The sequence below is a fragment of the Nelumbo nucifera genome, chromosome 5 (assembly GCF_055504915.1).
Source record: "Nelumbo nucifera cultivar China Antique chromosome 5, China Antique-T2T, whole genome shotgun sequence".
In the NCBI taxonomy this organism is placed as follows: Eukaryota; Viridiplantae; Streptophyta; class Magnoliopsida; order Proteales; family Nelumbonaceae; genus Nelumbo; species Nelumbo nucifera.
In genome coordinates this window covers 47,093,205-47,108,971 of record NC_142653.1, presented here as the reverse complement: position 1 = coordinate 47,108,971, position 15,767 = coordinate 47,093,205, and the positions used below count along the sequence as shown (strand labels likewise).

Here is a 15,767-nt window from a genome sequence, read left to right as displayed (position 1 = left end):
CAATATTTAAATTTTAACTTAAATATTAATATTTTATTATGTTGCTGAAAAATTAAATTAATCTATATGGAAAATGGTCCAGTTTAAGGTTTCAAGCAAACCCACACTAGATGTGCATTAGGTCTCACCCTAGCAATTAATATAAGCCACCCCAACTAACTTTCCATCACATTTGTATAAGCCTTGCCAAAATAAACCTCCCCAGGTCTATCCAATGGTTGTAAAGATTCTAAACTAACACGAGTCTCTTATATGTCTAGTTAAGGGTATTACACAGAAACACGCCATAATAACATAAATCAATTATGTAGTTTATATATTTACAAAAAATGTAAATAATGTACATCAATTTGATTGGAGCTAAGGGCATACACTGTCTAATAGCTTCCACTCGCAATTAGGTCTAATCGGGTACAAACTGGAGTCTCATACTTTTCACATGTTTCTCAAATACTTTCTATATTAGTTGCTTAATCAATGGGTCTGCCACATTCTCTATTAATGCTACCTTCTGAATCGAGATATCTCCTCCAACAACAATCTTTTGTAGATCCTATGTTGTCGCATAACAGTGAAATGGGTGATGTGTTGGACGGAACAACTCCTAATTGCTATATGAATAACTTCATCCATTAGGCAGTCCCACTTACGGTAATGTGCATGACTTGGGTTGTGGACTATTTTACTTACTTCACAGGACCCCATCGTAAAGATATAACCAGATATAGACTTTTTATCATCTGGGTATAATTGGAAGTTGGTATCAGTATACCTAATGACCTGTAGTGAAGTACCATTGAATATCAAATAAATCTCTTTTTATCCTTCGAAGGTATTTGAGTATGTTTTTCACAACTGTCCAGTGCTCCTATCTTAGGTTTAACTGGTATCTACTTACTACACTCATTGCCTAAGCAATGTCTAGCTAAGTGTACAGCATGGCATACACGATGCTCCCTATGGTTGAGGGATAGGGAACCTCTCTCATGCTCTCAATCTCCTCAGGAGTCTTCAAAGACATACCTTTGGAAAGAATGACTCCGTGGCTAAAATGAACATTTTCTTTCTTAGATTTCTCCATACTGTATCTCTTAACAATTTTGTCTATATAAGTAGGCTAGGATAATCCTATTATTCTTTTCAATCTATTTCTATACAGTCGAAGACCCAAGATGTAGGAGGTTTCTTCAAGATCTTTCATGGAGAAATATTGTGAAAGTCATATATGGATCGATTAAGTTTATACACCATGTATTATTGACCTGCAGCTATGAATCCTTATGGTTGTTGCATGTAAATATTTTCAGTGAGATCTATATTTAGGAACGTGATTTTGACATCCATCTGCCAAATTTCATAATCATGGTGTGTTGCTACAACTAGTAGGATACTAATGGACTTGAGCATGACTATTAGCGAAATGGTTTCTTCATAGTTGATTCCCTCTTTCTGATTGTACCCTTTCACCACAAGACAAGCTTTATAGGTGGTAATGTTACCATCAAGGCCCTTCTTCCTCTCGTAGTTTCATTTGCAACCAGTTGCTTTCGCCTTAGGGAGATGGTCTAAAAGAGTCCAGACCTTATTGGTCTCTATCGAGTCCATCTCGGGTTTTATTGCATCTACCCACTTCAAAGAATCCATGTCCAACATATTTTTCATATAAGTTATGGGATTCTCCTCACTTATTGTGGCCTCCATCAAGTAACTTTCTTGATTATAGCCATAACGAATTGGAGGCCTGGATAACCGGGTAGTCCTTCTAGGTTGGTTATAATTTGAAGCTTGTAGGACATCTCCTATTACCCCTAGGCTCTCGTTATTAAGAACAAATTTTTGATTATGATTGTCCAAGATGTAATCTTCCTTTAGGAAGTAATAATTTCGATTACAAAACACATTTTGCTCTTTTGAATCATAGAAAAAGTAACCTCTAGAGCTTTTGGGGTATCCTACAAATAGGCAATGGCTGGTTTTGGGTTTTAATTTGTCAACACTTATTTTTTTAACATGTGTTAGACATCCCTAAATCTTCAAGTATCTTACACTTGGTTTCTTACCGGTCTATAACTCATATAGAGTCTTAGGAATAGATTTGGTTGGAACCTGGTTCAGCATGTAAATCACAATCTCTAATGCAAAACCCAAAAAATATACAGGTAACTCTAAGTGGATAAGAAGTGAACGGACCATATCTAATAGAGTTTGATTTCTCCTCTCCAATATACCATTTAATTATAGTATTGTAGGAGGAGCTAGTTATGATATAATCCCATTTTCCTTTAATTAGTCATTGAATTCGTCGAATAGGTATTTGCCTCATCGATCTGATCAAAGAGTCTTAATTTGTCTTTCCAACTGTTTCTCGACTTCTTGTCTGAACTTTTTAAAAGATTCAGACTTATGTCTCATTAGGTACATGTAACCATACCGTGAAAAATCATCGGTAAATGTTATAAAATAAACGTACTAGTTACATGTCATAACATTCACGGAATCACATACATCAGTATGTATCAGGACAATAATGCCTATAGATCTTTTAGGCTTACCCATAAATGGTCATTTTGTCATCTTACCTTGAAGGTAAGGTTTACAAGTTGGAGGAGCTTCTATAATTAGAAAATCCAAAAGACCATCATTTACCAACCTTGTGATACGATCTATATTAATGTGGGTAAGTCAGTAATGCCATAGGCACGTGGGATTAATTGTATCACGAGTTCTTTTTTTGGGATTATTTCTAGTGTAGTTTCAGTTATGTTTATTTCTAGAGAAGGATGGAGAACAAAGAAATAATTCTTAAATTCTTCATGAGCAAGGAATTTGTTGTTCAGTTTAATAGTAATAGTATTACTAAACAAAATAGAATAACCATCTTTGCACAACTTTGAAATTGAAATCAAATTTCTTCTTAATATTGATACATAAAGATAACTTTTAGTACAATAATGCCTTCTTTGAAAATTAACTCTATAGTTCCTATAGTTGTAGCTGCAACTGTTATAGAAGTCCCCTAATAGAGTATTACTTCTCCGTTACTCAACCTTCTGCTTGTCTTAAACTTTTGCAACGTATTACATGCATGAGTAAAAGCCCCAAAGTCAATACACTAGGATGCAGAAGTGACCAACAAATTGGTCTCTATGACAAAAGATTCAAAATTACCTTACTTCTTAGTCTCTAGATACTAAAGACAATTCATCTTCCAATGGTTTATCTATTTGCAAAAGTGGCAGGCATATGATGGCTTGTCCTTTTTTTGCTTTTTAGGCTTGCTAACCTTTTTCTAAAGCTTCCTCTTTGCCACTTTCAACAAGCACGACTATCAGTTTGTCCTTCTTAATTAGTTTTTCAGTTCTCTACAACATATTGCTAAGTTTCTAAAAGCTAACATTTAGCTTATTCATGTTATACTTTATCATAAATTGATTGAAGGAGGAAGGCAAGGTATTTAGGACAGCATCAATTTTGGTGGCATGACCAAGCCTGGAACCGAGAGCCTCCATTTCATTGATATAACCCATCATCTTTAGACAATGGTCATGAACCTATTGGTTCTCAATAATTTTTGTGGCCATAAACATCATTGGGACCTTCTATCAACTAGAACGATTCTGTTATTCATACATTGTCCTCAGATTATCTAGGATATACTTGCACACTTCGATCTAATCAAATTGTCTAAGGAGGCTATGATAAAGCACTAGGCAGGAGAGTTCTTCTTTCCCATTCTTGATACTCTTTCTTTCGTGCCTTGGAAGACCTATCACCCAGATGTTCTAGTGCAGGTTTTTGGCTACATTGTCCAATTTCTTTGACGTTAACACAAGCATAAGTTACGAAAATAGTTAGCAAAGTTTAGGCCCTTAAACTTATTATCGTCGAATAGTTTGGAGAACTATTCATTTTCCATTTCTAATAAAAGGCAGAGCAAATTATTAGTGCACAACCTAAATTGGTTCATATTATTTACATAGTAATGGCTTTTAATCTATGTTTCATTTCCATTTTTTCATCTATGAGATTTTGCTCCCATCTCAGAGACAGTTGTGGTTATGTCTTTGGAAATGTGGAAAGTCACATACACTACATAGAGCCAACTGTTTCAGTTGCAAAACGCCACTACTTTTTGTGAATGATCATATCCACTCATCCTCTGAGTTTTCCCTTTGGCCTCTGTCAGAAAAGGTTCATTGCCATTATACGTTAAACCTTTCTATCCAATAAGTGCAAACCCGTCATATTTGTGAACGCTAAGGTACCATGAGAGAGTTTTCCATTTTAGGATAGGCCCCTCTCACATTGGTCTATGATGTCCCTATCATCTTATGAACCAATCAAATAAACTCACTACCAAATGGATACCCTTATTTTATGGTGCATCTTCTCATTACTAATAAACCCATTCTCATGCTAATGATGAAAAGCCTTTAGAGAGATCATATGAATCTCCCTATCACATGCACTTATAACACAATTTTCCTTTTCTATCAGTTGTCTCTATGCCTAAGCATTATCTTTGAATGGTTCGTGGGGGTTTGATAAACGAGTGCACATCTACTAGTAGTTGGGGGCTATTCCTTCTTTACGACCGATTTGTATTTACTCGGCTGCTTGTAGGGGCAAATATGGTTTAAGGAGAGTGGCCTAATGGTATGACTCAACCCTTTTTTCCTCTGCAATTCTCAGTCTCTACACAACAATTCTGCAACACTGTCACATTTTGGTTTACAAAGTGTTCATTGATAACTTCCCTACCTTCTGATTATTATTTTTACAACACAACTTCTCACCAATAATTACCCAACATTTGGTGAGATGCCATATGATATAAAAGTATAATTTTTATAGAACATAATATGTAACATTTAATCATAATATATTGGATTTGGCTATGAGCTCTTCTTTTGTAAAAGCTGATTACAAATTTCCTTTTCTAGATTAGAAGTCTGGAAGTGAATTAAAAATATTGTTACTTGATGATCTATTGCACATTCAAACAAGATTTTGGCTAGCAAAATAAGACGGTTCTCGTATTTTGCATGTCTAATTGGCTAGAAAAAACTGCTGATCAACGAACTATTATACATCAATTAACATGAACAATGGATTTCTCATGTTCATTCTATGGGATCTATTATACATATTTGGTAATAAAAGAAGATTTTTATAAAAGAAAAACTAAGAGAGAGATACAACGAACTATAGCAACTATAAAAGGAGGCTGATCAACAAATAGATATTCAGCCAATCCCATTATATACACAATATGTATTTATGTACGTATATATAGGGGATGTTGTAGGGATTAAACCAACAGTGAAAAAAGAAAATCTGCATGGATTCTAGAAGTTTTATGCCAAGTTTGCTTTTTCTTTTTATGAGAAACGGCCATGTTATTAGTCAATTTATGAAACCTTCTTCCTTGAGAAAATTACAATATAACAAAGGCTATATTGTATGACCATTTCTCTATAGATATTCTGTTCACTAACTAATAATTGACATATATTGTATGCAGGTATAAGCCTTTGCATCTTCGTATTACTCATTTGTATCTCTTGGTTATATTTCATCATAAGGAAAAGAAAACTCATGAGATTAAAAGAGAAATACTTTGAGCAAAATGGTTATACTTCGTATTAATCACCATATAGGAGAGGAGGATTAATTAGATAATGGTGCTGAGCTACCAGAATTAGAGGCAGTTGATCAAGTCTGAAAAACTGGGGGTGATCAAAAGGCACAATGTTTTGGTGCGATGCTGACCGTTGATCACCGTTGATGAGATCAACGATCACGATTCGATCAGGTGTGATCAAGAGGCACAATTCAAAGTTAACAGTCATTAACTGTTAACTACTTTTTAAATAGTCAAAATGTTTGAAATTGTAACTATTCAAGGTGCCTTCTTTGAACTAGCACCTACCTTTTCTTCATACCTCTTCATAAACTATTTAAGAAGCATGAATCAGGCTCAAAAAACACACAATTTTGAAATTCACTCTCTCTCTCTCTCTCTTTCTCAGTCCGGTCTGCTATAGTCTCATAGAAGGTTTCTTTAGAGATTCTTCTACTTTGTTGGTTGCAAATTCTCGCCCAAGGCTCTGTTGTATCTTGGGAATGGATTTTGCTTGTAATCCAATAGCAAACTCAGTGAAACTAAGTGGGGGCAAATAACGTTCTAAAGACAGTGTCTTCAGATGTGCTTCAAAGCTTCTCCTCCAAAGTTATAGTGACCCCATATCTCCAACAATTTTAGAACATTATTCTCCAATGGAGGCAGAAGCAAGTATCACTTCAATCAAGATGATGAACCAAGATCTTGTTCAATTAGACCAGTTCGATGGAATAAATTTTAGTTGGTGGCAAGATAAGATGATCTTTCTTCTGACCACACTAAAACTATACTATCTGCTGGACCCGAATCTGCAAGCACTTCCTGAACCCACTAACAAAAACTCCAAAAAACTAAAGAAGGAAAGAGCAAAACAAGAAGATGACTCACATTTGTGCCGATGACACATACTGAATGCCTTATTAGACCGACTCTACAACTTCTACAAGGAACTTACATCTCCAAAATAAATCGGGAAGGCCCTGGAATTTAAATACAAGGTTCAAGAAGTAGGTACGAATAAGTATCTTATTGCAGAATACTTTGACTTCAGCATGAATGACCATAAACCCATACTAGAGCACGTTCATGAACAACAGGTGATACTCAACAAAATTCGATCCCTTGACATCATCCTTCCTGAATCTTTCCAAATGGGAGCAATCATTGCCAAACTTCCACCCTCTTAGAAGGATTACAGGAAGAAGCTTATGCACAAGGCTGAAGAACTTACCTTGGAGCAAATTTAGCAAAACCTTCGTATTGAAGAAGAGTCTCGAATTAGTGATAGTAGGGATAAGACCCTGGCTTGTATGCTGAACTCTAAGGTCAATTTTGTGGAAAACGAATCAAAGAAGACTAACCCTATATTACAAGTAAAGAAGAAGGATTGGAACTTCAAGAAGAGTAATAATAAGTCTTAGAAGGATTATAGGAAGAAGCTTATGCACAAGGCTGAAGAACTTACCTTGGAGCAAATTTAGCAAAACCTTCGTATTGAAGAAGAGTCTCGAATTAGTGATAGTAGGGATAAGACCCTGGCTTGTACGCTGAACTCTAATGTCAATTTTGTGCAAAACGAATCAAAGAAGACTAACCCTATATTACAAGTAAAGAAGAAGGATTGGAACTTCAAGAAGAGTAATAATAAGAAAGGATCCTACTATGTTTGTGGAAAGAAGGGGCACATGCCCGAGTCTGCCGACATCGGAAAGGCGAAACCAAGTCTGCAAACATGGTAGAAGACAATCTAATAGCCATGATTATTGAAGTCAACATGGCAGAATTGTCTTCTAAATGGTGGTTTGATTCAGGCACCACAGTCCATGTTTGTAAGGACAAGTCCTTATTCAAGACATATGAAGAAGTGATTGATGGCCAGGGGGTATAGATGGAAAACCAAACATGTGCCAAAGTTGTTGGAAGAGGCAGCGCAGAGTTGAACTTCACCTTTGGAAAGACACTGACTCTCTTGAATGTTCTCCATGCTCCTAATATTAAAAGGAACTTGGTCTCAGTAAATCTTGTTTGTAAGAAGGGATTCAAAGTTGTCTTTGAGTCCGACAAACTAATCATATCCAAGAATGGGATGTTTGTTGGAAAGGGACATGATTGTAATGGTATGTTTAAATTAAGTATTAATGAAAGAAAAGTTTCTGCTTATATTGTTGATTCTATCTCTTTATGGCATGATAGATTAGCACATTTGAATTTTAAATCCATAAAGAACATGAGCAAACTTGGTATAATTGCTTACAGTAATGAATCAACTGAAAAATGTGAGATATGTGTAAAACCTAAAATGGCTAAGAAACCTTTCCCTAGTGTTGAGAGAAATTCTCAACTTCTAGAACTAATTCATTCTGACATCTGTGAACTCAATGGTGTATTAAATAAAGGAGGTAAGAGATATTTTATAACATTCATAGATGACTTTTCTAGGTACACTTTTGTCTACCTTATGAGAACTAAGGATGAAACCTTTGATATGTTTAAATTGTATAAGACTGAAGTTGAAAATCAACTATAAAAGAAAATTAAAATCCTTAGAAGTGATAGGGGTGTTGAATACTTTAAAAATGAGTTTAATTCTTTCTATGAAGAATTTGGAATAGTACGTCAGTGTTCTGCTCCCTATACCTCTCAACAGAATGGCTTGGCAGAAAGAAAAAATAGAACACTTACAGAAATGATAAATTGCATGTTATTAAAAGCTAATGCACTCTTAAACCTATGGGGGGAAGCACTCCTAACAGCCTGTCATTTACATAACAGAATTATTTGTAGAATTAATAACAAATGCCCATATGAATTATGGACATGAAGAAAACCTAATTTAGCATAACTAAAAGTGTGGGGGTGCTTAGCATATTATAGAGTTCTAGATCCTAAAAGAACCAAGTTAGGACTTAGAGCAAAGAGAGGTATGTTTGTTGGATATGCAGAACGTAGCAAAACTTATAAGCTTCTAGACTTAGAGTCCAACATAATAATTGAAACTAGAGATATTGAATTCTTTGAAAATAAACTGTGTTCTGAATCTACAAAAAATGACAGAGAACCTGAAAGAGAAACTCAGTTCTCAATACCTATTGATAATAATGAGATTGAAAGAAGAAATGACACAATGGTAATACCTACAATAGGAACTAGAAGAAGTCAAAGACAAAGAACAGAGAAACACTTAGGTTCAGATTTTATTTCTACTCAATCAATTGTATTTTTGGTTGAGGTAGACAGAGAGAAGATTTTGAATAAGATATCCATTGTCCTGAACATTGAAAATGATCCAAAAACCAATAGTGAGGCCATGACCTCTAGAAATGCTGCATTTTGGAAGGAAGTTATAAATAATGAAATGGATTCAATAATGTCAAATAACACAAGGGTACTAGTAGACTTGCCTACATGATCAAACCAATAAAATGTAAATGGGTGTTTAGAAGAAAATACAACACTGATAGAACTGTACAAACTTTTAAGGCTAGATTGGTGGCCAAAGGATTTAGTCAAAAGGAAGGGATTGATTACTTTGACACCTATGCACCAATGACTAGAACAACTTCTATTAGTACACTCATAGCATTAGCATCCATTTATCACTTATCTGTTCACCAAATGGATGTTAAAACTACTTTCTTAAATGGTGATTCAAATGAAGAGTTTTATATGGAACAACCAGAAGGACTTATTCTTCTTGGAAATGAGAAGAAAGTCTGTAAATTGGTTAAATCACTATATGGATTAAAACAAACACTTAAACAGTAGCATGAGAAATTTGATTCTTACATTCTAGAATTAGAAATATTTTGCACTTTTAACACACAACACCACATTGAATGCAATTGTGATTCAAAGTTTTATGAATCTCACCACATTGATTTTTTGGTGTTGTCTTTTTTCTCTTCTCTTCTCTTCTCTTGCATGTAAAAAAAGAGTTATTGTCCCATATTATTTGGTAAAGAGATAAAATTGAGTATATTAGTAGGCTTGTTTCCTCTATATATAGGAACCCATAAGTGGAAAATACTATATATCACTACATGCATATGAGGGGAGGTTGGTTGTGCTTTTTACACATGTACACACCACCAAATTGGGCAAGGGTGGGGTGTGGGTATGCCACACCCTATCTCATTTTTCTCTTTCACTGTTTGGTTTGTAACCAGTTTGTCCATTTAAATTTAAATTTTCTTTTTTAAATGTTTATCTTCGTATCTCTTCTTCTTTGTGTCTCTTCGAATAGGTGCATTATTTTTGAGAGATACATCTCTCTTGTGTCTCTTCAAGTGACTGAGAGCACTCTATAAATAAAGTGTTGGATACATATAAGTGGACACAATAACACAATTTTCCTTTTCTATCAATTGTCTCTATATCTATGCATTATCTTTGAGTGGTTCGTGGAGGTTTGATAAATGAGTGCACATCTTCTAGTAGTTGTAGGCTGTTCCTTCTTTATGACTGATTTGTATTTACTTGGCTGCATCATAGGGGGCAAATGTGGTTTAAGAAGAGTGGCCTAATGGTATGACTCAACCCTCTTTTCCTCTTCAATTCTCAGTCTCTACACTACAATTCTGCAACACTGTCACATTTTGGTTTGCAAAGTGTTCATTGACAACTTCCCTACCTTCTGATTATTATTTCTACAACACAACTTCTCACCAATGCTTTAGGGATAAGCTGTGGGCGTATGACTGCATTTTTGTATACGGTCTATCTCAAAAATAAAAAATAAGTATACGGTATTTCTGGCTTTCAAAGAAAAAACATACAGTATTTTTAAATTATTGTATTTGTACAATACATTTTTGTATTTGCCCTCCTCTCCAACTAAACCTTAATATCATATAGGACTGTCAATTAAGTGGTTTTGGGTTGGACCCATCCAAATCAATATCAATTTGGATTGATTGCATAGTTCATACATTGAATTAGACTAGTCTAAAAAGGTTCAAAGTATTCATTGCGTTAGATTGGACCTGATCCATTTCTTATAAATTCCTATCGGACTGGATTGGATTGAACCAAAACTGGTCCAATGGCCATAAAAGGTTTGAAGTTTGACAAAAATCTGGATTGGGTAGATGTCTGCGTACCATTTGAATAGTCCAGGTGAATGGTTAGATCTTGAATTTGATATGTTATTTGAACAACCCAAATCAATGATTAGATTAAATCTGAGCATTTCATTTGTTGGACGATCCAAATTAGTATAAACGGATTTACAATATCAATGGTTTGATTGATTAATGCATTGATCTAGAAATGGTTTAATTATTGGTGTTTTATTTGTTTTGATATTATTATTTATTAAGCCATTTGTTTTAAGATTGTAGTTCAGTATAATTTATTCCATACATATATTCCCATATTATTTTCCAACTACTTCCAAGTAATTGCCAAGGGACTGGTTTCAATGCTACAAATTTTAGTTTTGTTTTTTCTCCCCTCTTGCACGTCTCACTGAACTAATTAATCAACACAAAGCGAACCGGAGAAAGGGTGCTGTCCAATTTATTAGATAGCTAATAGCTCGTTCAAGACTTCAAGTCAATTTTGCCCATTAAAAAAAGAAAAAGGAGAAAAAACTTCAGTCAAGTCAATGAAAGTGATTTGACAAATGGTTGTGCATTTGTCACAACCACATCTTCGCTCAAAGACTTAGAGCTTCTGTAGAGAGAGTGAAGGGGAGAGCTTGTTCAATTTAAAAATGAATATGCATTCAGAGATGCACTACATTATTTGAGAATTTGATTTTTTTTAATTTTTGTATTTTAACAATTGCATTTTGTATTTAAATAAATTTTAGATATTATAGTAATTAATCTTCCACTTAATAGATATTGTTTCAAATTGCATTTTTATAAATTTAAGTTTTGATGGATGAATCTGCATTAAGCAGGACTCATAAAGCAATGAAAAATATAGTACAAAAGGTATAAACAAAAATATGGTAAAGCACTATTAAAAAAATTTCTAAGTCGGCAGTCTTATTGACCGCCAGCATAGCCATAAATAGGATATAAGGAAGCGGTTAGAAACATCAGCCGGCGGTTTGAACCACCACCTAAAAATGGGAGGATTTTTGAGAGAAGCTAAAGTGGCGGTCATTTAGGACCTACGCCGGCGGTCATTACTGCCGCCACATAAACCGATGGCTTCAAGCTGCGATGATTTAAACCTAAGCCGGCGGTCCAGGTCTAAGGCGGCAGCTTTGTAGACCGCCTTAGACATAAGCAGGCGGTCTTGGGGCCTAAGCCGGCGGTCATGCCTCCAACTACCTCCGAGCAAATTAGCAAGGGACTGGTTTCAATGCCACAAACACCCAAAATTTTAGGTTTGTTTTCTCTCCCCTCTTGCACGTCACAATCAACTAATTAATCAACACAAAGCGAACCGAAGAAATGGTCCAAGTTATTAGATAGCTAATGGCTCGATCAAGACTTCAAGTTTACCCATTCAAAAAAAATAAATAAATAAATAAATGTAAATGAAAGTGAATTAACAAATTGTTGCCTGACATGCACATCCACCATGCGGAACATCTTCTGATTCAGCTAATTAAAGAAGCCACGTGAAGGACTGTATGGATGATCAAAATTGTCTCCCAAATTTCACTCAAAGTTGATTCTAATTTTCTTGGATGGATCCAACTTCATAAAGCGAAGTGCGAATGCTTCATAGCCTTTCCTTCCCAAATGATTAATGACTTACAGCTCTTACAAGTCAAGTCAAAGGGGCAACATTTATCGGGTCCTTTGCCGTTTCCCACGTTTGAAAATGAAAGCTCAACTTTCCCAAATTTTTTGATTAATCTGCTTCAGTTATTCAAGATATACTTGAACAAAAAAATAAAAAATAAAAAAGCTGTCCATATTGTGTAGTCAAGGCAACGACAGTCACTGATATTTGTCTGCGTGTGCCTGGATTGAAAGCTTTATTTTTGGCTTCTGTGTAATATTCCACGCCGTAAGCTTAACGTTAGGGACTTGGAAAAATATCTATAGTTCATTCACTTGATCGACTTGGGATTAAACGGCTCAGCGTAGTAAGCTTTGATCAGTCGTACTTATATTTATAGTGGCATGGGTCACGATGATTCCATTTCCAGGTACAACAGCATTCTGTTCCTTCCTTTTACCGAGGACGCATTTATCATCCGATCATGATTTGGCTCTTGTTGCTTCTTCATCTCATCCTACTACGGTTGGTCACGATGAACGCAGCAACAACAGGGTCGTCGACATTAACGTCTCTGACAAGGCCCGGCTGTCCGGAGAAATGTGGAAACCTCAGCATACCCTACCCGTTTGGCATCGGTGATGATCCAAAGTGTTTCTTGAACGAAGATTTTCATTTGATATGCAACACCACCGGTGAAACGCAATTGTCGTTCCACGACAATTTGCCCGTTTTGAACATATCTCTGCAAGGCAAACTGACGACCTCTGTTTTTGGAGCTGCCAAATGCTACATGGACGCCGACAACAATTGGGACGGGAATGACGACTCTAAGGTTCGCTTTTCAAATGCATATAGGGTCTCGGATACCAGAAACAGATTGACCATCGTCGGTTGCGACACATCTGGTACTTTGTATGACTACAATGGCAAAGAGTTCTACGTGGGTTGCACCTCAAAATGCTTGAACGATACCAAAGTGATAATGGGCTTACCATGCAGTGGATTTGGATGCTGCCAGACCACGATACCCAAGGGTATCGCTGATTTTCAAATACAGATTCATAGCGTTTACAACTTCACAAACACACTCAATATTAGTAAATGTGGGATTGTTGTTTTGACCGATCAGGACGACTTACAGTCGCAAGTGTCACAACTTTGGAATATCAGAAACAACGTGAATGACCTTGTAACTTCTGGCATTCGACGTCCAATAGTACTGGATTGGGCAATTCGAAACAACAATAAGTCTTGCGAGGAAGCACGAGGAATGAACAATTCTGCCTGCGGGAGAAACACATACTGCTCCAATTCCACAAATGGCCCTGGATATCTTTGTCATTGTTTGCAAGGTTACGATGGGAATCCTTACCTCCCCGATGGATGCCAAGGTATGAACTCAATATCCAATGAACAATTCTCTTGCTTTTCACTTAAGGCTCAGTTTGGAAGGAGTATAAATACAAATATGTTGAGTGCAAAACCTTGCATTTTCTTCATATTTGCATTTCTACTCCTTCCAAACTGAGCTTAATTGCGTTTCAATATTGTCATAGGAGAACTCTTGATGTCGTCAATATCGTTGATCGGGCAAGTAGTATTTGTCTGGATTGCCCATTTTCTCATCATTCAACGGTTTCGGTACCGTTTGAATTTTCTGTTTCTTGATATCCTTTGGATATCGTAAGTGTTAACCAGTTAAATTAATCAGCTGGTATTCATCAAACTTCTCAGAGTAGTATTGATTAATTGGTCAAAGTTCGGCCATGTGTTGGGAGTGCTTACCATAAAAATAAGTGTTTGAATAAGCACTTATTTACTTTTTTTTTATTCCTTTTGAAGGGATACACAATGGGGAGTTGTAACCCATCTCCCATTGGCAGTTCGCACTTAAATAAGTATTTGTGATTATTTTGTCATTCATTTTCTTTTAAATTTTTAAAATATACATATAAGAAAGTATTTTGATTAAATTATTTTTATAAAAACACTTTTATGATAAGTACGTTTATATTAAAACACTTTTATGAAATCACTTTTTCAAAAGCACTTTTTATAAAAGTATTTTTACTTAAGTAATTTTGTGAAACCACTTTAATAAAAACACTTTTATAAAAATACTTCTATAAAAATGTTTTTATAAAAATACTTTTATAAAAGTACTTTTATAAAGTTCAACTAGGGATCATTTTATAAGTGGTATTCTAAAATTCAAAATAAATAATTTTGGAAGAAAATAATTAAATAAATGCTTATTGTGCAAGCACTTAGAAAAAAACTAGAAATTTTGGCTTAAAAAACTAACCCCTCAATTTAAAATAAATACTTATTTTGAGCTTATTTCCTATATACCAATAAGTACTTAATAATGTGGTCCGATCCCAAATAAGTATTTATTTGAAATGAACACTTATTTTTAAACACTCCCAAACCTCTAAAAGAGCAGAATTTAGTTTAAAAATTAGATCTTAATTTAATTTATATGCATGCGTAGTATCGGACGGGTCTAATCCAAACAAGACATGTGAGAAAGCAAACAGCAATTACGTATGTGGGAATAACACCAACTGCTACATCTCCAAAGACAGCCCTGGATATATATGCCAATGTACCGAAGGTTTTTATGGGAATCCTTATCTTCCTGATGGATGCCAAGGTATGTCTTCACAAATTTTAATTTTTCCAGTTTTCTTCAAATTTTTCAATTATTTAAGTAGGAAATAAAGGCAGACATCTTATATTACTGCATAGACGACACCACCTATTGCTACTTTCCATAAATATGTGACCAATCCGCACTATTGGCTAGAGGGTGCCCATCGAATCTCGACCTGCTTTGCTTTCATCCCTCCAGTTTATTTGGGAAATCCTTTTTCTGTGGTCTTGGGGCATGTGATATAGTGATAGGGCGTTTTTTTCTAATTTTTATCTAAGTGTCAATTTTGTACGTTTAGTTGATATTTTGTGGAAGGTACTTGATAAATATTTTGACAACTTTTAAAAGTGGGTATTAGTCTTTTTCAAGGGTGGGGTGGGGGTATTATAAGGGACAGGTGTCAAAAAAACTTTCAAGTGCTTATTGAATGTGCTTACAACTTCTTGTCTATCTCATCCGAACCCGAGCTAATATCCTTTTAGGTAACATTTATTAGGGTAAATGCATTCACCCAAATCTGTTTTACCGTAAACCCAGCCCCTCGTAAAAAATCATTGAATCAGTTAATGACCCATTGACCAGGGTGGTTGAATCATCGACTTGTCAACCCATTCAATGGTTTTGGGCATTTTTTATTTTTAATTTTTGTTGTCAAGCCATCCGTTCAAATTGAATAGTCGGACTGTCAACCTAGAAACCAGTGGCCAGAAGGGTTCCATTTTTGGCTCATTTTTTTAAATGTCAATAATTACATGGAATAACTTTGTAGCCATAGTCATGAGAAGGGTGGACATTGCCAGG

General features: G+C 35.3%; 1 protein-coding gene across 1 annotated transcript; it reads left to right on the top strand.

Annotated features, from left to right (window-relative positions):
- The first annotated feature begins 12,685 nt into the window (after positions 1 to 12,685).
- LOC148791524 (wall-associated receptor kinase 2-like) lies at positions 12,686 to 15,299 on the top strand. The gene is made up of 2 exons (XM_088888107.1): positions 12,686 to 13,701; positions 14,805 to 15,299. Exons 1-2 carry the CDS (start codon positions 12,792 to 12,794, stop codon positions 15,032 to 15,034), a joined length of 1,140 nt encoding a protein of 379 aa, XP_088744233.1. The 5' UTR covers positions 12,686 to 12,791; the 3' UTR covers positions 15,035 to 15,299.
- Positions 15,300 to 15,767: the final 468 nt, after the last annotated feature.